Source organism: Rhinatrema bivittatum, chromosome 5 (genome assembly GCF_901001135.1).
Source record: "Rhinatrema bivittatum chromosome 5, aRhiBiv1.1, whole genome shotgun sequence".
Classification (NCBI taxonomy): Eukaryota; Metazoa; Chordata; class Amphibia; order Gymnophiona; family Rhinatrematidae; genus Rhinatrema; species Rhinatrema bivittatum.
In genome coordinates, this window is record NC_042619.1 from 8,329,313 (window position 1) to 8,353,452 (window position 24,140).

At 45.6% G+C, this 24,140-nt stretch overlaps 1 protein-coding gene across 7 annotated transcripts in view; it reads right to left on the bottom strand.

Moving 5' to 3' along the window:
• Positions 1-24,140, bottom strand: part of PGAP2 (post-GPI attachment to proteins 2) — a 162,617-nt gene that overhangs the window by 50,331 nt on the left and 88,146 nt on the right. For 5 of the 7 annotated variants that reach the window (XM_029601976.1, XM_029601975.1, XM_029601974.1 and 2 more), the window contains exon 2: positions 12,562-12,733. In XM_029601976.1, coding sequence (XP_029457836.1) covers positions 12,562-12,726 — 165 coding nt within the window. In that variant the 5' untranslated portion in view covers positions 12,727-12,733. Of the gene's footprint in view, positions 1-10,617; positions 11,096-12,561; positions 12,734-24,140 lie in introns of those variants that run through there. The other 2 variants (XM_029601972.1, XM_029601973.1) reach the window with 2 other exon arrangements.

Sequence of the window (24,140 nt, forward strand, 5' to 3'; positions counted from 1 at the left end):
CAAGGGTCCATCAAGCCCAACATCCTGTTTCCAACAGTGGCCAATCCAGGCCATAAAAACCTGGCAAGTACCCAAAAACTAAGTCTATTCCATGTTACTGTTGCTAGTAATAGCAGTAGCTATTTTCTAAGTCAACTTAATTAATAGCAGGTAACGGACTTCTCCTCCAAGAACTTATCCAATCCTTTTTTAAACATAGCTACACTAACCACATCCTCTGGCAACACATTCCAGAGTTTAATTGTACGTTGAGTGAAAAAGAACTTTCTCCGATTAGTTTTAAATGTGCCACATGCTAACTTCATGGAGTGCCCCCTAGTCTATTATCCGAAAAAGTAAATAATCGATTCACATGTACCCGTTCAAGACCTCTCATGATTTTAAACACCTCTATCATATCCCCCCCTCAGCTGTCTCTTCTCCAAGCTGAAAAGTCCTAACCTCTTTAGTCTTTCCTCATAGGGGAGTTGTTCCATTCCCTTTATCATTTTGGTCGCTCTTCTCTGTACTTCTCCATTGCAACTATATCTCAGACACAGCGACCAGAATTGTACACTGTACTCAAGGTGCGGTCTCACCATGGAGCGATACAGAGGCATGACGATAAACCAGTGCGATATGTATTCTATACAGGAACATCGGTATATAAAAATGAAAAAAAATAAATGACATTTTCCGTTTTATTCACCATTCCTTTTCTAATAATTCCCAACAGTGTTTGCTTTTTTGACTGCCACAGCACACTGAACCAATGATTTCAATGTGTTATCCACTATGAGGCCTAGATCTCTTTCTTGGGTGGTAGCTCTTAACATGGAACCTAACATTGTGTAACTATAACATGGGTTATTTTTCCCTATGTACATCACCTTGCACATATCCACATTAAATTTCATCTGTCATGTCGATGCCCAATTTTCCAGTCTCTCAAGGTCTTCCTGCAATTTATCACAATCTGCTTGATTTAACTACTCTGAACAATTTTGTATCATCTGCAAATTTGATTACCTCACTCGTATTTCTTTCCAGATCATTTATAAATATACTGAAAAAGTATAGGTCCCAATACAGATCCCTGAGGCACTCCACTGCCCACTTCCTTCCACTGAGAAAATTGCCCATTTAATCCTACTTTGTTTCCTTTTAGCCAGTTTATAATCCACAAAAGCAACATGGACTGAAGAGGTCTCAAATGAGCAAAGGCTCAGGGAACCAACTCCAAGTTAGAGGTCATAGACCAGAGCACTTGCAGGTATTCCCAGACCCTGGGTATTCGCATGTCTAAGAATCCGCGAACCTGGACCTGAAGCTTGGAAATCTGCTCCTCGGTGAGAAAGACCTTTCCCGCTTTCATGTTGAAACGTGCCCCCAGGAATTCCAAACTGTGGGAAGAAACAAGATGAGTCTTGGAGAAATGGACTATCCACCCCAAAGACTGCAAGCGTCAGAGAACCAGATTCACCACTTGAGACAAAGGGCTTCCAACTTTGCACAGATAAGCCAGTTGTCCAGATACGGATGGACCAGAATCCCCTCCCTCCGGAGAACCGCCACCACAATGACCATCACCTTGGTAAAAATCTGAGGTGCGGTCGCTAGACCAAAGGGTAGAGCAAAGAACTGAAAGTGTTCCCCCAGAATCATGAACCATAGATATCTCTGATAATCGGGACAAATTCCTATATGCAGGTACACTTCGGTTAAATCCAGGGATGCCATGAACACTCCCGGGTGTACTGCTGCGATCACAGAATGTAGTTTCCATCCAGAACAGAGGAACCTTCAGAGCCTCGTTCACCTTCTTCAAATCAAAGATCAGACGGAACAGTCCCTCCTTTTTGGGAATGATGAAGTAGATGGAATAGCGACTTGTCCCTTGCTCGGCCGGAGGAACCGGGACAATGGCTCCTAATTGGCACAGGCAAGAAACCATGTCTCTTACTGCCATTTTCTTTTCCCGGTAAGAGCATGGGGTATCAGGAAGCGGTCTCTTAGTAGCTGAGCGAATTCTAAAGCATAGCCTAGTTTTATCACACTTAGGATCCACTGGTCAGAAGTGATCTTTGTCCAGTCCTTGTGAAATAAACCCAATTGGCCTCATCACTGGAACTGAGGAGTGGACCATTGGGAAGATTTGGTACCACCTGCTCCCTGGGAACAGCCATCTCTGCCGGAAAGATGACCTCAAAAGGACTGACTCCACGACTGCTGTCTACCCGAAACCTGCGACTCCCCTTGAAACGAGAAGGGAAGGAGCCTTTTCCTTTTGGCTTATCTTCCGGCAACTTGTGAACCTTGTTCTCACCAAGGGACTTGGATCATCTCTTCCAGGTCTTTACCAAACAGCAACTTCCCTTTAAAAAGGCAATGAACCCCAACTGTGACTTGGAGGAAACATCAGCTGACCAAAGTTACTTATTGGTCCTGCTAGACTTATCAGCTGCCTTTGACACCATAAACCACAACATACTTCTGGACCATCTAATAGAAATTGGGCTCACAGAAAAGACACTAATGGTTTTCATCTTAGCTAGCAAATAGAAACTATCAAGTAAAAATTAATAACTCCCTCAGACAAAAATATTCTCAAAACCGGTGTCCCGCAGGGTTCATCAGTATCTGCCATGTTATTTAATATTTATCTACTCCCCCTCTGCCACTTACTCGCTGGGCTCGGCTTAACTCATTTTCTCTATACCGATGACATACAAATATTAATTCTGATTCAAAATACCCTACGCTCAACTTACAAGAAAACCCTCTATGAACCTTCCCATAATCAAACTAACTCATATGAGACATACTTAACATTGACAAAACAGAAATCATACCACTACAGAGAAAAACTAACTTAACGATCTTCCCCCCCAATAAAACTGGAAGACCAAGTGTCGGAAATTGCCCCTGACACACATGCATGTGACCTGGGCATCATTATTGACAGTGAATTAAACTTCAAAACAGACATCAACGAAAATAAAAGATGGATTTCACAAACTTAATACTCAGACGACAAACCCTTCTTAAATTCAACTGATTTCAGGACCGTACTGCAACTACTCATATTCGCCAACTTTGATTATTGTAATTCTCTCCTACTCGGCCTACCTCTTTCTACCATCCGCCCTTTACAAATACTCCAGAACCCGGCAGCAAGGATCCTAATCGGCACCAAAAAATACGAACATATCACACCTATTTTAATAACACTGCATTGGCTTCCAATAAAACCCCGAATAGAATACAAGATTCTTACTACAGTATACAAAATTATATACGAAGGACAGACTGATTGAATGCAGCAATTAAACTTCATATTCCACAACGAAATCTCCGCTCAGCTAACAGAAGGTTTACTAACAATCCTCTCAATTCGATCGGCTTAACTCTTACAAGTGCGCAATATCTCTCGCAAGCCCCAAACTATGGGATGCACTACCCACTGATCTAAAATTACAAACAAATCTCAAAACTTTCAAAAAGGACTTAAAGACCTGGCTCTTCTCAACAGCATATCAAGATGCTTAACATACTACTCTCCCTATTTTTAAATACGCCCAAGAGGCCTTTGCAACTCTAACTTTTTAATCTTGCCTTTTAACTGATATTTATGCTCTTGTAATTTTAAGCTGAATGTGCTCTTATTATGAACATTTGTACTTGTATTCTAGTATATTTTTCATTCTAATGTGCAATATTTTTAAAATTTTATATTTGACTTTTTATTACTTAAGTTAATGTATATTGATTGATGCACTGCTTTGTCAACCATTGTGATGGCTATGCCGAACGACGGTATATAAAAACCATTAAATAAATAAATCAAACAAACAATTCCTCAACCAGAGTCGTCATTGGACCGAGACACCGATATTATGGCCCTGGAAGAAGTTCTGAGAAGATCATACACCGCATCTGCACTGTAGGCCACCACAGCTTCCAACTGTTCCGCTTGAAAAGCCTCAGAATCAGATTTGTCCATTTGAAACTGCTACACCCAGTGCAGTCCCACTCAGCATAAAACTGCTGCACATAACTGCTTGGGCTCCAAGAGCAGATACGTTGAAGATCTTTTTGATATGTGCTTCCAGCTTCCTGTCTTGAAGAACTTTCAGAGCTGCCACTCCCATAACTGAAATGGTCATCTTCTTGGTAACCACTGAAACAGAGGCAGCCACCTTGGAGACCTTGAGAAGGTCTAGTGCAGCTTCAGGTAGTGAATACAACCTATCCATAGCCCTGCTGACCTTCAAAAGCCTGTGTCCAGGTTATCCCCCACTTCACCTACTGAAGAATGGAAGGGAAAAGATAGTTAGACCCCGGAGGCCAACCATGACCGGGTCCAGGCTCGCGGCGCCTACTCACAATCTCCTGTTGAGCTCCCCGAAGGACCCCCCTCCCCCCGGGGAAGCATCGAGCACAGAGTCCGTCGCAGGACAGACACGAGCATCCTGGCAGGCAGAACAGGCCACCCCATGCAGCACTGAAATAGGGGCCGGGCTGGCAGGGAAGAGAAGCGCCGGAAAGGGAAAGAGCAGGAGCTGTCAAGAGACAGCAAACCCTGGGACGGGAGTCGTGCTGCCTCGCAGTCACTCCCAGCTGCTCTTCTTGTACTTTTTTTTTTTTTTTTTTTAAAGTACAAATTTTAGCCAGCGCACAATACACAAGGTTCTGCCCTGTGAATGGGCCGAGACTCCGCTGTTCCCTCAGGGCGAAAGACCCGGATCCCCTGGGCGCCAGCCCTGCCTGGCAAGAGGAGTGAGCGAGCTGAAGAAGGGTCCCTGACCCCCCTGCTAGCCCACCTTGAAGATCAGAGGGGATGGTCCCACCAGGACCTAGCAACCCTCCGAGGGAAGCTGTGCTGGGAATCGCAGATCCGTCCTTGCTATGGATTTTTTCTTTTTATGTTAAGTCAGACTGCAGGCTTTGCCCCTCCACCATCTGCTGGAGACAGAAATACTGAGGGATTGCAGGTGGCACCAAAACTATCTTCATCTGCTGGAAGGGAGGCAAAACCCCAGGAGTCTGGACTGATCTGGGTATGAACAGGGAACTGCTCCTGATATCTAAAGTTCCTGAGAAAGGCATACTAGAAACAGCACAGCTGTGACCATCCCAGATTTCATGCAGTTAGTTAGCGAGGCCGTCTGCTTACGTGGAGCTGGCTCAAAGTGTTAAGTGACTGCTTGCGGAGCAGCACATTGAGTACGCCCGGTTTCACGTGCGCCGTAGCACTACCGTCCCTCATCAGATCCAGGGCCTTGAACTGGGGAATCCACCCAGTTTTGCCGACTCTCATGCCACCAGGGAAACCATTCAAAGACCGTGCAATAGGAGCCCCAATGGGTCTATTCCAAGCTACAGCACCAGTCCACACGTCTGCACCATCTGCTGGAAACAGAGAAATACTGAACAGTGGAAGGTAGCGCCAGACCTTTAAAAGCGTGACGTCGGCTTTAAGCTTTCTTTTTTGTTGTAAATATATTATATCACATATTTGCATAAATACTTATAATATAACACATCCTTTGTACCACAGGGGTAACATTGATAAACACCCTAATACAAACCCTGTATAGAAGCTTGACCATAGCTCAATTTCCCCCAAAAAGAAAAAAAAGATAAGCTAATGGTGGGGAATGAACAGTAGTACAGTCCAAGCTCATAAGTATGGCATTATTGTGTAGATCACCATAGTAAGTAGGGATTCCAAAAGCAGAGAATGTAGGGTTTGTAAGATTAAGGGCAGTCAGTTTACATAGCTCACATATCTTGTCTTTTCAGTAACCTGCAATCGTGGAGGAGTATTGACCGACTGGCATTCCGCCACTATCACACATCTGGCAGCTAGAATAATTTGATGGATCAGAATCAACTGACTTGAAGAGCAATCTAAAGGCAAGTTTAACAATGTTCTCTCAGGTAATAGGCATAGCGAAATGTGTAACACCTGTTGGATGAATACAGAGAGCGCCCCCCCAGAAGCATGCGATTAAAGGACACTCCCACCACGCGTAGAAGAGCCTGTCTGTCCGCACCTCGCCAACACTGATCCACTCTAGTGGGATTGGCTTTATGCAAATGAACAGATATCTTGCGCCATCTCATTGGAACTTTATAGCTATTTTCCAATAGAAGGACAAACGTGGGACCGTGTTTGGTATTAAGGAAAGTCAGTCCCCATTCCTCGTCTGATAATTCCCACACCGTCATATAAGTAGGTTTCACACTGGGGTCTTTATTAAGAAGGCTATAAATCTTAGAAATTCCCCCTTTCAGCTTCTCTGCTTGTTCGCACCAGTGTTCAAATTGGGATTTTGCCAGAATTAGATCCAACCCAACTCTTTACTGTCTTAGTTGTAAATACGGGAATATTTTGTTACTGGAAAGTTGATATTTATCCTTGATATTAGAGAAAGTTAAAAAGCCCTCAGATCCCCATCTCTTCCCGAGAGATGAGATCCCCCTTCTATTCCCCACTAGGTTGCATCGCCATTGCTTCCATAACCAGAGGGTAGTAAGCGTTGTAGGAGGGGCTGCCACGTGAGAGCCCATAACTGCACACTACCTAAAAAGGGTTGTCCCACCGCTACCCAACTCTTCTGTTCCAATCTACGTTAGCTCTCACAAAGTACCACCCGAGATTAGGGACTCCTAACCCACCTCTCAATATAGGTCGGAACATAACACTGAGCCACCCTGGGTGGTTTTCTTTTCCATATAAGAGCAAACATTCATTTCTGCCAGCATTTTAAAGCAGCTGTAGATATATGAATTGGTAGAGACTGAAAAGATGATAAAGCTTGGGGAGAACATTCATTTTTATAGACTATTCTACCTAGCCATGATAGATAGATGGTCGGGATACCCCTTAAGTCTTTAAATACCTTTGAGGCCATGGGTGTATAATTTAAGCCAAAACAGATCTTACTACTGATCAGGATACCCAGATATTTCATTTTCCGATTAGCCCACTTAAATGAAAACCTTTAGTTTTAATAATCTGGAAGGATAGGCATATTTAAAACCTCTGACTTATCAAGGTTTAATTTAATTTAAAAGCTGAAAGAGAACTAATCTCCATCACCGCTTCTACCACCCCTGTCAAGGTTTGTTGTGGTTTGGACAAAGTAAAAAGGATATCGTCTGCAAAGAGTGACATTTTGTAACCTGTCCCTCCCACACCGATTCCCGAGACGGATTCTAATGGCCAGAGGTTCAAAAAATAAAGCGAACAGCAGCGGGGATAGTGGACATCCCTGCCTCGACCCTCTCCGAATTGGAAATGGATCAGAATAAGATCCTTTAACCTTGACACAGGCTTTTGGGGTTTAATACAGCTGATGTAAGCAGCTTAAGAATGGACGGTCCAAAATTCATCTTTTCAAGAGTGCGGAACAAGAATGGCCACATCCACTGAAAGCAAGGCTGCAGGAACGGGTCTCTGCTTTATCCACCAGATGAGATCAATAATTTTAAAGGACACTGTCGGCCACCATCCTTCCAGGAATAAATCCTGCCTGATTGGGGTGTACTATTTTTGCCATGATTCTGTTTAATCGATTTGCCAATATTTTGGCTAAGATCTTCAGGTCAATATTAATTATGAGATAGGTCTATAAGACCCACATTCCAAAGGGTTTTGGCCTGGTTTAGCTAATACAGTAATTCCAGCCAAAGATGTTCCCCATAGCAAAGAATTAAACATTGGCATTAATAATGGGGCTAGATCAGGTGCACATTTTCCATAGAACTGGGCCGTGACCATCCAAACCTGGGGCTTTGTTAGCTTTAAGATCTTTAATCACCTGTAAAAAAGCCTCAAGCTGTGTAATTTTTCAAAATATGGCTTTTCCTTCTCAGATGTACATGGGAGAGTGACTTGATCTAAATAATATTCTATTCTTCCCTCCTGAATGGCAGACTCCGCCTTATATAATTCCCCATAGAACTGCTTGAATCTTTGCTGAATATCTTTGGAGGAAGTCTGCATCTACAATCCTAGTAATTTGATTTTGGGCAATTCGTTTTTGCAACCTTCTAGCTAAAAGTCTGCTAGCCTTATTTCTCCCATTCAAAATGCTCGTTTAACCAAATTTAGCTGAAATGAGATAGAGTCTAATCTAATGAGCAAAGTGAGCTTCTTGCTTGTTGTAGTTTAGAGTATATTGAATGGGAAGGATTACGCTTATGAAACATCTCCAGTACATCGATCTCAGCTAGCAATTTCGTTTTTAATGCTAGTTTTTCCTTTTTCTTAAAGGTTGCCTGGGATATTACTCAGGCACTTCCAGGTTAAAGCACCTTAAGCTGTAACCCATATTCTTTCTGTATTATGTTACAATTACTTCCTGCCTTTACCTTCTTCCAGCTATCAAGCGTCCAAGTTTTTACTCCTTGTTAAATGTAACTTTGCCTTATTCACCTCTATTGTTATCTACTTTATGTTTTGCTTCAGTTATACCCTTGTTATATGTAAACCGATCCGATATGGTTATTACTATGAAGGTCGGTATAAAAAAGTGTTAAATAAAAAATAAATAAATATTAACCTTCCCCTTATTACTGCCTTTAAACATTCCCATAATAAAGAGGGGTCTTGTGAGTCTACCCTATTATAGAGCTCATATTCTGTAATAGCATCTGATATTGAGGAGCAAAATGCCTTAACCTCCAAAATGTATATTGTTACAGTGTTATTTATTCTCTTCTTTTGGTTTTTCCTCCAGCTCTGTACCCTGCTTTCCACCAGGTACTGTTCCTCATTTTTTCTCTGTCTGTTTTTCCCCCCCACTGCGCTCGCTCCTCTTATCTTCCTCGCTAGTCCCCTCCCCCGTTCAGTTATGCTCTAAACAGGCATGATGTACCCACAAATGTTGGTACATAAAAGTTAATAAATAAAATAGTGTCATTTAGCTTCCAGAATCTTTTCCCGGGGTCTAAGCCTGACATCTGTAGCTCTAACCAAATGGGAGCATGATCTGTCCAAGTTATCTGACCAATGGCCACACTGGTAATCCATTGACTAATGATTTTATCCACCAGGAAAAAAAACCCAATCCTTTAATAGGATTTATGTGGCTGGGAATAAAAAGAGTAGTTTCTGTGGCGAGGGGGATCTGTGCCTCAAAGTTTCCAGTAATTCCATGTTTGGATAAAAGATCTAAGACGCTTCCTCCTTAACCTCGCTCCCAGGCCGCCCCCTGTTGAATTGTCCAGAAGGGGTTGCAACATTAAATTAAAATCCCCAGCAAACACCAAGTGATTTTTTTTCTGTTGTTCCCAAAAGCTTGTCAATAGAGCATCCTGCTTTTATAGACACTAAGTTCAGGGCATAAACTTCATGCACTACTTCTAACTGTAGTAACAGAAAACGCCCATTTGGGTCTGTAGGATCTTCTTCATAATAAATTGAAAGTCTTTATGGATCAGAATCCACACACTGGAGTATTTGGCGGACTTTAAAGTCGCAGCAAAAGAAACAGATGGGAAGAGAGGCCATTTTAATAAAATGATAATCAGGAAGCCTTGCCATGCTAACTAGGAATGGACGCCATATACAGGGAAAACTTCTCTTCATCCCTTCATCATTTATAGAGTCCCCTGAATTCCTCCGCAGCCTCAGACCTCCCTTGCGGACTCTCTGCCATCTCGGAGTTTCCTCACTCACTGCTGAGATCAAGGGCTTTGCCATCTTGACCTCGTGGGCCCGCTTTCTGCAAGATGGCTGATGCCTTCGGTCTTCGCACTGTCCTGGCTAACCAAAAGGGAAGAGCCATTTAATTCTGATCCCTTCTTTACGGAGAGTCCAAGTGATTTCCTGAAAGTCCATCCTCTTTCGGAGTGTAACCGGAGATATATCCAGGTGTGTGAGTCCCAGGTCCAAGTTTGCTGCTTCCGGGCAACTGTAAGCACTTTTTCCTTTACAGTACAGTAAAGCGACTGAAGTAGGCAATTATATTGCGGGGTTTATTTCCTACTTTTGGACCAAGAGACCTATCTGCTCTCTCTCTCTCCACCTCTTGTTCGGCCAGCAATAACTCAGACCCTTGGCTGCTGCCTCTGAGAGAAGGCGCCCAGCTTCTGAACAGGCACCCTGCAGTCTGAGAACTCTTCCGAGTCAGGGATTCCACGGAACTGAAGGTTGTTCCCGTGGCTTCGATTCTCTAAATCTGCAAGTTTAGACTGAAGCTCCAAGTTACCCTGAGTTGCTTTTGTAAGAACATAAGAAGTTGCCATGCTGGGTCAGACCAAGGGTCCATCAAGTCCAGCATCCTGTTTCCAACAGTGGCCAATCCAGGCCACAAGAACCTGGCAATTACCCAAACACTAAGAAGATCCCATGCTACTGATGCAATTAATAGCAGTGGCTATTCCCTAAGTATAATTGATTAATATCCATTAATGGACTTCTCCTCCAAGAACTTATCCAAACCTTTTTTTGAACCCAGCTACACTAACTTGTTAGGCAAGACTTCCCTTGGGTAAATCCATGTTGACTGTGTTCCATTAAATCATGTCTTTCTATATGCTCTACGATTTTGATCTTGAGAATAGTTTTCACTATTTTTCCCGGCACTTCAGTGCCAGGAAGAAATAGCGTAGTGATTCACCTACCTGCCTGAGCTTCCAGCCTCGTATCGCATTCATCCACACACCTTCCAATGTCGGACATTTCTTCACTTATGTCCGACATCATGGTTGTTTGTTTATGTCTTTAGGTAAATCACAGAACCATTGCGGGAATTCATCTCTAGTCGGAATTTCATTAGTCCTCTGCTCCGTGGCATCGGCAGCCAAGTCAGCCTCCATCTCCGCATTAATTGAGCACGTCGCTTCTCTCTCCCCAGTAGGCCCATCAGTATCAGTTGCTGTTTCAACATGAAAATTGCTTGAAATCGGGACCTTTTTTCTTTTGGGCCATTTTGGCCTAGTATATTTGAGGAGATCAAAGAGAATCCCATGTGATATCTGCTGTGCTGCGATTTCAATAATTGCTTGGGGGAAGCAGGAGCTCTGATTCAGGCGTCCATCTTGCTCTGTGGTGCTAGCGCCCCATCCAGCTTTAAGCTTTTTTCGTCTCTGTCTTCATCTACTGACAGGAGGATATACTTTAATTTATAAAATCGCACAATCCACCGGTCTAGGCAGCTTACACTTAAACATAAAACTATGACAAATCATAAAATTCCAAGCAAATTAAAAAAAAAGTACAAAAACATCAAAAATAGCTATTCAATTATTAGAATAAAATACTAAAAAAAAACATTTAAACATTTAAAAGCATAACCCACTTGTCTAGACTGGTCTGGCATGGATTGTAAGGAAGTGGTGGTATTGGCTGGAAATGACTGATGGCAGAAGCCCCCACATTGATGCAAATGAGGAATGAGTTACACCAGTTCTGTACTATGGAAAAATGTCTCAAGAAAGTAGAGATGGTTAACAGAAAAAAAACTTTGTGAAGTTTGGGACATGGACCTGCAACTGTTGCTACGTAGAGCATGGAGCATAATTTTAAATAGTGCTCGGTCCCTGTGCCAAGAGGTTGGGTGGTGGGCACGGGATTTAGAGTTCTGTTATTACTGTGGATTTTCTTCTATTTGTAAGCATAGTCGTGGGCAGAAGCATCCGATGACCATCTCTCTCTCCCGTATCATCGTCACGCTTCAGACATTCTTTTTCTTTATTTGTAATTATGGAATCTCGTCCTCAGTGAATCAATGTTAGCGGAATCACCTCTCCCATTAAAAGGAAAATCATTTTCCAGGTGGAAGCGTGGGCTGACGATAGCCGAGTGTGCTGAGATCTGAGTGTGTAGGTGACCCATTGATTAGTTTACATGTTTTAGCTGCCTGGGAAGCCAGAACAGAGCAGTGCTACCCCTCCGGCCCGGGGATTGCTCCAAGCCCTTATGCAGACTGCCTCATCCTGCTTCCAAAATAAGCTGCAAATTGATATTTTCTAAAATCTGTCACTGGCCAACCAAAGGGCCTCCCAGGACTCAGGAATGGCTCACGGTGTTAACGTCTCTTGCTGTCCTATCAGTCAGCCTGTCCTCTTTTCCTCCCTCCATACCCATTCCACCCACCCAACGACTGACTCTGTGTGACTCTGGATCCTTCCCTGGTCAAGCTTTGGGGCTTGGGGGGAGCCTAAACCCCCTCAGCGCTGCTCTTCCACTTCAGCAGTGGCCATAAGTGTCTGAGCACCCAAGCAACCGGAGTCTCGGCAATGCCCTGGCTCCCATCAGCCTCCTCCAAAGTAACAGGTACAGTCTTAAAACTGAATCAGAACTGATTCTGAATTTGATATCTGAAATAAGGACACCTCCCACCCCCAATCCAGATCATGAGCACAAAACTCCGTCCCAGAAGCTTACAAACATGCACAAAAGTATCACCAATACACAGCTCTGTTCAAGAGAAGGAGAAAGGAAAAATAAGCAAATCATACACCAGCCTCATGAGGTCTCCAGAGAAATGTGCAGACTTCAATTTAGAAATATTCCCAATTCCTCAGGAGGAAGTGGCAAGACTGCAGGCCCTGGATGCAGCTTACCCCGCAGTGAGTGGCTGTCGTTTCTGTGAAGTGGAACAGCAGGGACCAAGCCACACAGAAGAGGAAGCCAAAGAGCGGACAGCAGACTGTTCCCGTGGCAAAAGTGGTGAAGCGAAGCCGGAAGAGGACTCTGTCACGGTCCAGCGGCATCGGCACTTGAAACATCTTGCAGCTGCGTGAGAGAAAGAGCCAAAATGTATCTACAGCCATCATTGGACACAGCACCATACAAGACTCCTCATTTGGTTACAAGGTTCATTTTGCTGGGAGCTTATAGGCTAAACTGAAGTGACATGCCAAAGGTCACAGAGTGAGAGATGACCAATGTGCAGTCTTGGGTTTCACACCTCTACACTGCAGCTTATAGGAAAATTAGTTCTTACCTGTTAATTTTCGTTCCTGTAATAGCCTCCTGTCCAGCAGATGGAGACAGACTAAAACTGAAAAGGATATCCTATATCAGGACAGTGCTCACCCTGCGTCCCTTCAGTATAACCATTGTCAAAGCAGATAAGAACTAAGATAACCCAGAAAAGAGATCAAGCAAGTAAACAATACTCAAAAAAAGAGTAACAAATGAAACCATTAACAGCAACAATAAGGAATGGACTCTGTAGAATAATGCTCTTGCATATTCTTGGTCATCAATACAGATGCTTCCGGTGTCCGTAATAGAATGATAGGTGACATGCATTCATAGACCTTTAGGAAAAAGGCTTCGAGTGGAGAGCAGAAAAGGAAAGAACCAGGGAAGGGCGTCTGGACTGATCCGTGGTACTACAGGAACGAAAATTAACAGGTACGAACCAATTTTCCTTTCCCTGTATATACTCAGATCAGTTCAGACTGTGGGATGTACCAAAGCTTCCCTAGACCGGGTGGGACCGAGCCAGTCCCGCTCGAAGCACACGCCGCCCAAAGGAACCAAAGACCAGGGCGTGCACATCTAGGCGGTAATGCTGAGCAAAAGTATGCAGGGATGTCCATGTAGCGGCCCTGCAGATTTATTGCGGAGAGACCGAGAGACTCTCTCCCCACAAAGTAGCCTGAGAACGCAAAGAGTGAGCCTTCAAGCCCTGAGGAACTGTCCAGCCTTGGCAAAGATATGCCAAGGAAGTCGCTTCCTTCAACCACCAAGCAATAGTAGTCTTAGAAGCCTGTTTGCCTCTATTTGGACCACTCCAAAGTACAAAAAGATGATCAGAGAGTCGAAACTCGTTGTTGAGTTGGAGATAATGGAGCAACACACGTTTCACATCAAGCCGGCGAAGATCGCTCCCAGAGGGACCCGCGATGTCCTCCGGAGAGAATGCGGGAAGCTCCACTGACTGATTAACGTGAAAGGCAGAAACAACCTTCGGCAAAAAAGAAGGAACAGTTTTGAGAGAGACTCCCGAATCCGAAAAATGCAGGAAAGGCTCCTCACAGGACAGGGCTTGAATCTCCGAAATCCGGCGAGCGGAACAAATACAAACTAAGAAAACCGCCTTAAGCGTAAGATCCTTCAGCGTAGCCCGACAGAGAGGCTCAAACAGAGCCACACAGAGAGCCCGAGGACTAAATTGAGATTCCAGGATGGACGGGTGGCCTCAAATGTTTGGCGCCCTTCAAAAAGTGAATCACGTCCGGGTGAGACGCCAATGTGTTCCCTTCTACTCGACCTAGAAGGGAACCGATAGCGGACACTTGGACGTGCAAGGAGTTGAAGGAAAGCCCCTTGGAGAGACCTCTCTGAAGAAAGGAAAGAACTACGGAGACTGGTGCCGAACTCACCGAGACCCCAGATTCAGAATAAAGATTCTCAAAAACTTTCCAAATGTGAATATAAGCCAAAGATGTAGATGGCTTCCACGCCCACAGGAGAGTGGTAATCACCTCCTCCTTATAGCCTTTACGCCTCAGACGTCGCCGTGCAAAAGCCAGGCCGCTAGACAAAAGCGATCTGCCAGGTAAAAAAATACGGGGGGGGGGGGGGGGGGGGGGGGGGGGCCTGCCGCAGCAGACGAGGAAGATGGCAGACGAAGAGGCCCGGACACCAGGTTGACCAGATCCATTCGGGCACTACCAGAATGACCGGCCCTCCATGAAGTTCTATTCTTTGTAAAACGTTTCCCACGAGAGGCCACGGAGGAAACACGTAGAGGAGAACGTCCGAGGGCCAAGGGAGCGCGAGAGCTTCCACTCCCTCCGGCGGCTGAAGAACCTTGGTCTTGGAATTGCTCAAGGTCGCCATGAGATCCAGTTGCGGGGGACCCCACCTGCTGATGATCAATTCCATGGCTTTGTCCAAGAGCTCCCACTCTCCCAGGTTGAGACGCTGGCGACTGAGGAAATCAGCTTGCACATTCTCCTTGCCTGCTATGTGGGAGGCCGCCAGGCAATCCAGATGCCGCTCCGCCCAGGCAAGTAGACGGCTGGCTTCCAGGGCCACTAGGCGACTGAGTGCCCCCCTGCCTGTTGATATAAGCTACCGTAGTGGAGTTGTCTGAGAGAACCCTCACCGCCTTGCCGCGGAGCAGGGGTAGAAACTCTTGTAGGGCCAGGCGAACCGCCCAGGCTTCCAGCCGATTGATGTGCCATCGAGATTGAAATGTGGACCAGTATCCCTGCATAGTCTGAGACTGACAGACTGCTCCCCAGCCGGAGAGACTGACATCCGTAGTGACCATGATCCACTGTGGAGTCTGAAGAGGTATTCCCCTCAGAAGATGTGGAAGCGAAAGCCTTACACTCCCCTCCCTACATTGATAAAATGAACCCTTGAATGCATAGGGTGAAAAGGAAAAGCAGAAGCTGGAGCCCTGAGTCCCGCCAGGACTGGGTCCATGTGCTTTGGCAGAGCGGCAGTAAGAGTATCTGCCGGGGATCCCTCAATCCCTAACTCCTGAAGGACAAAAGGAATGATGGGTTCCAAGTCCTCTTTCTGAAACAAACTGAGAACCCTGGGATCATCCCTTCCAGTGGAGGGAGCATCTCCGCCAAGTCCAGATTCGGATCCAGATCAGGGGTCCCCCCAGAACCAGCCGCACAGACCCCTGCACATCCGGAGCCGCAGGAGCGAGCGGAGGGTCCAACTGCCAGAGTTTGGCTGGCAGGGGACCTGGTGAGGGGTCCTCCTCCTCCTCCTGCAAGCTGGCCAGATAGGATTTGTGCATGAGCACAAACTCCGATGAAAAACGAGGCCTAGACTTGCCAGAGGGGGGGCTCAAATTGGGGGGAGACCACAAAAAATTCGGATCTTCTGCACCGAGCAGCTCCGAATCGGGAGCTGCTGAAACCCCCAAGATGGCCGCCGTTCCCATGGTTTGCTGACTCGGGAATGGCCTGGCCACTCGCCGTGAGGATTGTCCCCGGGCTGGATTAGACCGCGCTGCCTGGGAGGGGCCTTCCCCATCCGGCAAACGCGAAAAACGCGTCGAGGGCTCACCACAAGCCAGGCAGCAGTGTGATCACGGCATTCTCACTGAAGAGGAGCTGCGATCTGAAGAGAAAAAACAGCTGATGAAGGAACCCTTGCTGCCGGGAGGAGCAGAGGCAGACGACAGGATCCTGCATGCTCCTCTATGAACACCAGGCTGCCGAAAAAAAAAGAATCCTATGCCCCAGAAATAAAAGTAACACAGGCTTGTGGAGAGGTTTTTTGATATATATTTTTTTTTTTAAACTGAATGCAGGCAACTGCACCTTTCCTAAGGGCACTGTCAGGGTAGAAACTCTCCTGAACAAAAAAGGCAGCCAGGTGAGGGGGGAGTGACTGGACCACCAGTTTCACCCCCAATAGGATCACCGGGAACAGGGGCTTAGGCTATGAAAACACAAGAGGCCAAGCCCCCCTAAGCCCTGCAAGAACGTGGAGACAGTGCTGTCGCCTGAGAAAGCAAGACAGAGTCAATGCCCCCCCCCCCCCCCTTTTTTTTTTTTTTAAATACCGGAACAAAATAAAAGTACTTGCTTGATCCTCTAAGGTAAGTACCCAAAGTGGGAAAGGGCTAACTAGCCAAGATCAGGGAACCGCAGGATGCGGTGCTGCCTGCATCTGCTGGAGACAGACAAATACTGAAGGGCTGCAGGGTAGGCTCTGTCCTCATATAGGATATCCTTTCAGTTTTGGTCTGTCTCCATCTGCTGGACAGGAGGCTCAACCCACGATATGGACTGATCCGGGTACGTACAGGGAAGTCAGTGTCGAGCAAAGGGAATTAAAGATAGGTCACTTGTCACCCTAAGAGTAACTCATGCTTCCTGCTGATCTTGGAACTCACAAGGTAACCTCAGCCAGCACAAGAGAGAGGAGCTCAGATCAGCAGTCTGCTGGACCCAGGTGTGCCACCAAGGAACACACAGGCCTGCTTAACTCACAAGGCAACAACGATAAAGAAAATGTACTGGTACTTCTAGTACTCTCAGAGCTAGACAGGAGCCAGCAGGGACTCTGTGCTCCACCCAAAGCCCTGAGCATGGGAGACCTGCCTCACTGTGTTAACCACATTATTTTACTGGATTGTCTGACAGGGATGGTTTGAGAAAAGTTTGTCTCTGTCACGGCTGTGTTGGCCAATTTGATTATACCACCTAGGCAGGCAAATGCAGGTCAGGGATAAGGTCTGCTGCCTAGCCAGTCACCTTCCTTTTGGGTTGGGCCCTCCGGTGCCGATAGCTGGCAGGTCTTATGTAGGGCAGTGCACAGGATCAGGGCAGGGCAGTGCGCAGTGCTCCAGCCACACTGAACACAAACAGGGTGTGCACTGTCAGGACAGGAAAGCACAGGGCAACGTAGGAGGCTACAAACAAGAACAAGACACTGCAGGAACACAACAGATAGAACAAGGGTTAAGACCGGCAAGAGCACAGCTAAGAACACGGGCATGTTTCAACCTATTTTTAGTGCTAGGTGATTCATACGTTTTAATAAATGTAAAAAATTTATAAATAATAATAATTCCTTGTAAACCGGTGCGATATGTATTCTTTACAGGAACATCGGTATATAAAAATTAAAAATAAATAAATAAATAAATATATATATATATACACATATGTGAAGGGAAAGCCAGAGCTGGGATCTGTGGGACTGTTGGAAGAATGATACGGTATAGACTAGGTGGCCTTTATGGTCCTTAAATGCAATCAGATTCTACAGGGTAGATATTAACTCAAACGTTATCCATCTAAATGGCAAACCGCGCATATTCAGCCACTTATCCGGATAAATTATAGCTAGATAACTACATGGTTATAATTCAGCCGGATATAAAAGAGGGCATTCCAGAGGTGTTCTGTGGATAGGTTGAGTTATCTGGCTCACTTAGCCCAATATCACATTCATCTGGCCTTGTGTGGCCAGATAGCCAGATAAGTAGCAAGTTATCTTTAAAAGATATCCAGGTAACTAGTGCAGGGAAACAAAAAGAAACAGAAGTCCCTCTGGCCCAATTTCCTCCTACCCCATCATGGCCTTGCACACCCCTCCCTACATTGATAAAATGAACTCCTCCCAGCTTGATCTGAGTTGATGCTGCCAGGCCCCACCCTCCTTAAAAAGCCCAGAATAGGGTCTGATCTTACCCATTCCCGGCAAAGCTGCACTGCAAGCTTAAATCACACACAGATTTCGCTTCCAACACTAGAAGGGTACTTAGGAGATGATGTGGCCGGGAAGAAGCCAGGCCACGGGACCCTGTGATTACATTGTTTTTCCCAACCTTCCCAGCATTACTTACCCAGATATCTTTTAAAGACATCGGGATAAGCAGCAAGTTATCTGGCCACATAAGGCCGGAAAACTAAGCAGGTATATTCAGCTAAATATACAGAACAAGTTATCTGGCGAGCTTTAGCTGGATAACTTCTCAGCTGAACGGCCTACGGAATAAAGGCCTCATTGTTTCCATCCCCTCCCCAAGTAATCTCCCTCACTAGAGCACCTAACAAAGGGCGAGACATTCAATGGGAAAAACCTCTAGTAAATTTGTACCAGTTACATCCCACCTACTGTCACCTCCTGGCAGCCTCAGCCCTTATTGATCCCGTGGCATTTAATGAGGTGTGGGAGATGACCCATTTCAGCTGTGACCTACACTTCTAAAGGCAACATCCCCACTTAGGGGCCAATGCAATAAATCAGCTTCCCTAACACGTACCCAGCACCTCTCCTGGGCCCAGGATTGAATATTTAAATGAGGGCTCACACTACTAAGGACAACTGCGCGCCCCTAGCACCTCCTCGGTAGCGGGCACCCAGAAGAGGCGGCTGTCAGCAGGTTAGGAAATGGAGAAATCACTTCCCTCATAATTTCGTTTTCTTTAGTGAAGACAAATGGACTCAGGACCAATGGGTTATGTGCTCCCCTGCCAGCAGATGGAGATGGAGTCAGATTTCAAAGCTGACGTCACCCTACGTACACCCCTGCAGTGACCTCAGCCCCTCAGTATTAACTTCAGAAGCCACTGTGGACCTACTAACAAAAAAAGAGATTAAAAATGGATAACCGTAACTGTGCCCCAGTAAGATTATAGATGCCCAGATCTAGACACTGGATGACGGCTTACCCCTAATCTCTTGGAATCAAAATCCACTCCACGGTCAAATCTTTGGCACCATTCTTGGACAGCCATGGGCGGGATGCTGAGTCCATCTGCAACACCCCTCCCAGCATGGGGAGGAGGGGGCGGGACTGGACACAGACAACAAACACGGGTCCTGTCTTTTACGGTCTGGGGAACTGACAAGCAGACGCAAGGCAAGAAGCACAGGATGGCTACTACAGCCAAGTCCCAAGGTCTCAAAACAAAGAACGTCAAGCAGCATTGTCTGAATTATCAAGAAAGCGCCTCACCCTGTAACAATGTTCCTACAGTAATGTGTTATGGGTTTGACTGTAAATATTACTACCCTTATCAGAAGGCTTGGGGTATTCTGCATGGAGCAGCAGATATTACCAGAAGCAGGTTGCTGGGCAGAACGGATGGGTCATCTGGTCCTTTACTGCATTCACTTCTATGTTACTACATAATTACCAAGAGACTTTTGGGATTATTGGAAAAATCCAGTTATGCAGCATGGGGCTTGAAGAGATATCAACAGATCAGAGAAATTTTCAACATCCCCAAAAGCATCTAAAATCACCCCCAGAGGCCACTTCCATGCTTACAAGAATTTCACCTCCAATACTGGACCTCTCCCTTGGGGTTTTTGCAACCTAAATAGAAAACAATGCATTTCTTTGTAATTAAATCTTAAAGCCACCAGAACATAGACCATTTCTCGAGCTTCACTAGATCATTCCTCATTTTGGTACCATCAGCAAAAAAATAAAACTCTGCAGAAAATGGTTTCGCAACACCGTTCACAAAAATTTGAACAGGTCAGAGGACAAATCTCTAACTCACTCTGCTAATAACGCTCCTCTCCTCAGAGGGGACTCCATTTACCATTACCTTTTTTTTTCCCTTCCCACGCAGCCAGTTTCTAACCCTGTTATGGTAGGGCCCATGCTAAGGGCACTATTTATAAATCATTGTGTCAAAGGCTTTACTGAAAGCCAAGTACACTCTAGTCACTTGTCATTTGTATCAGTATATTCCTGAATGCTCTCCACTTTATGTATGTATTATTAATGCACTGACTCCTAACTACATTTATGTACCATTAATGCACTGTATGTATATCCATCCTTAGTTGTCCATACTCCCCCTACCTTTAAGTAACCCCTCCCCTAATTTTCCATCCAGCACCCAGTTACTATACCATCCCCCTTTTAAGTTACACCCTCTCCAAGTTCCTAGCACCCTGTTCCATGTATCATCCCGTTGAGTTCTGTGTAAACCGGTATGATGTTCCTACGAATAACGGACTATAAAAGCGTTTAAATAAATAAATCTAAGACAAGACCTACCTTCGGTAAAAAAATAAAATGCTGCCTTGGATCATGTAATCCGGCACTATCCTCTATCTGCCATCTGCTGGAGGCAGAAAAATACTGGCAGACACTAGGTGGTACCTCAGGGGTATAGGACAGAGTCCGTGAAGTCTTTTTCTGTCTCCATCTGCTGGAGGGGGAGACAAAACCCAGGAGTCTGGACTGATCTGGGTAGGTACAGGGAACCAGCACTATCCTCTATCAGCAGTGATTCCAGTAATTTGCTCACCACTAAAGTCAGACTAAGTGGCCTGTAGCTCCCAGCCTCCTCACTTCCACTTGTGAATGCAAACCACATCCACTTGGCCCCAGTCCTCCAGAACTACTCCCAACTCTAAAGAAGCTTTAGGGATGCCAGGACATCTCTAAATTCCCTTTATACCCTCGGATGAACCCTAACACCATCACTCTGCTTTTAGTGTGGTTAACTCCTCGCTAAACATCTTTTCTGAACATTGATTGCATTTCCATTCTTATTTGTGGTTATTTTAAGTGGTCCTGCTACTTCTACAGTGAAGACCAAACAAGTACTTGTTAAGCAATTCCACTTTTTTCCCTCTTTAACCTATAAATATTCCACCTCTTCACCTGAGTCTCACAATACCACTTTTGCACTTTTTATCTTATTTAATGTTTTTCTTCCAATTGCATCTTTGCATTCCCGACTACTTTCCCAGATGTTGCCTGTTTTCCTTTCTGTAATCTCCTGTAATTAATGAATGCCAAGCTTCTCTTACTTTTGCAGCCAATTCTTAAAAAAAATCATAGCAGCCTCTTTTTCCCTCTATCCTTTATTTACTTTCCTAACAAACAGGTCAATACAGTAAAGTGCGGCCGTGGTTACCCCACTTCTAACCCGCTTTCTACTCACTTTTCGGCCACGTTAGTCCAACCCGCGATACACGATCCCCTTTAACCCTTTCTTACCGCCTCTTTAAATCACCGGGTAACCTCTTCCACCCGCGGCATGTATATTAGATGTAAACGATCGAATTAGCTATTCCTTCCCATACAGTAAAGCGCGCCCCGACTATCACTTTTTTAACCTGCAGTTTTGCCGCGCGTTTAACCTGCTAACTTACCGCCTACCCTTACCCCTGCGTTAGAGGCAGGGGTAAGGGCAGGCGGCAAACTTTCCCCCAGCCCCCGCTCACCTGCCCTGGCCGTGTCCATGGGTGCTGTTCTCCAGGGCAGCCCCAGTCCTCTCTCCCCTCCTCCCGAAGCAATGAAAGCGGAAAAAGAGAAAAAAAAAAATTCAATGAGTCTCCAGCGATCACGGATCCTCCGGAGACTTACTCGGTACAGTGTGCTGCGGCAGTCAAAAAGCAAACAGAATGTTAGGAATTATTAGAAAGGGAATGGTGAATAAAACGGAAAATGTCATAATGCCTCTGTATCGCTCCATGGTGAGACCACACCTTGAATACTGTGTACAATTCTGGTTGCCGCATCTCAAAAAAGATATAATTGCGATGGAGAAGGTACAGAGAAGGGCTACCAAAATGATAAGGGGAATGGAACAACTCCCCTATGAGGAAAGACTAAAGAGGTTAGGACTTTTCAGCTTGGAGAAGAGACGACTGAGGGGGGATATGATAGAGCTGTTTAAAATCATGAGAGGTCTAGAACGGGTAGATGTGAATCGGTTATTTACTCTTTTGGATAGTAGAAAGACTAGGGGGCACTCCATGCAGTTAGCATGGGGCACATTTAAAACTAATCGGAGAAAGTTCTTTTTCACTCAACGCACAATTAAACTCTGGAATTTGTTGCCAGAGAATGTGGTTCGTGCAGTTAGTGTAGCTGTGTTTAAAAAAGGATTGGATAGGTTCTTGGAGGAGAAGTTCATTACCTGCTATTAAGTTCACTTAGAGAATAGCCACTGCCATTAGCAATGGTTACATGGAATAGACTTAGTTTTTGGGTACTTGCCAGGTTCTTATGGCCTGGATTGGCCACTGTTGGAAACAGGATGCTGGGCTTGATGGACCCTTGGTCTGACCCAGTATGGCATTTTCTTATGTTCTTATGTACTTTTCTTGCAGCCCTCCTCCAGAGACGGACCGCAGCTCCCCTGCCTCCCGGGGGGCAGCCAGCAGCAAAAGCGGTCTCGCTGGCGAAAAGTCGAAAAAAAAAAAATCAACGAGTCTCCAGCGAAGATAGATGGATGCCTGCACAGGCGAAAGCGGCCCCTGTGCGTGCAATTTGGCCGCTCAAGGCGTGATGGCACGACGTTTGGCGTCACAGCATGTGGCGTCACGCCTTGAGCGGCCAAATTGCACACACAGGGGCCGCTTTCACCGTGCAGGCATCCATCTTCGCTGGCAGCTGCCTCCGGGAGGTAGGGGAGCTGCGGTCCATCTCCAGAGGAGGGCTGCAAGAAAAGTAAGTCGCTTCGTTGCTTTACACGTCGTTTCACCAGTCCTGTCTCCCCCCCCCCCCCCCCCTCCCTGCGCTTGCTTCGGGAGGAGGGGAAAGAGGACTGGCAATCCCGAGCGTAGGAGAACCGTCCACTTCCTGGTATCTGTCATTTGAAATGACAGATACCAGCGTGTCCGTGAAGCGTTAGGCCAGCGCACCCCGGATACTGTATAGTGCTCTATACAGTAAAGTGGGTTGCGCAGGCCTAACGCTTCACGGACGTTTCTTGGACGCAGCTTGCATTTGCAAGCTATTTACATACAGGATCGAGCGGTAGGTGAGCCGGACTGTGCGTGCGGCAAACGCGGGTGTGCCCGGCACTAACGAAGCTCTTCCTACCGCTCCTTACTTTATCAGCCTGAAAGTTTAGTTGCCCTTATATCTCCTTTCAGTTTTGCCCACTGCTCTTCTACTTCCCATGCATTTTCCCATCCAGCTGACAACTCCTTGAGGTTCTCCCCCATTTTAAGTTGGTCTAAGACCGTCACCTTTGAAGGCACATTCATCTCCTGCACTATAATACTAAACTATCTGTTGTTCATTGGGTCCCAGATAATCACCCACAACATCAGGAAGTATAAGCACCAGGTCCAGCACCATCTTCTCATATGTGGGTTCAGTTACAGATTCATGAAACAGTTCTCCCAGCAGCAAATCTATGATCTCTCTTCTAGAAGACACTGCAGTCAAGGTGTCCCAACCAACATCTGGCAGACTGAAATCTGCCTAACAGCACCTCACCCCTTTCATTGCAAGTTAATGAAAATCCTCTATTAAATCTCTATCCATTTCTTCTGTCTGCAAATGTTACAGCAATATAAATAGATGCTCCATTCCTTCTCTGCAGATTAACACACAATGCCTCCTTATTACTTTGCAAATCAGGTTATTCAATTGCTTAAATATTTTTTTTATATAGTGCCACTCCTGAATAGATTGTAGCTTAGTATAACTGTACCCCAGTTGTGGTTTTCTGTGTACCACGTCTCCATAACAGCCATTACATCCAAAGCAGCTTCTAGATCCGGGACTATTTCCCCCTACTTTGAGAATTGCTGTACATAGTTTTCCAGATGTTGCCATTGTTTTCCCTTTACCACTACCTTTGATTTTCTAGCACCAAACTATTAAATAGCTCAGGGACCTCCCATGTGAATAGTTACCCCCCCCCCCCATATATGATTTATAGCGAGCACGCAAGAATGAACCAAAGCGGGGGGGGGGGGGGGGGCCTGGGGA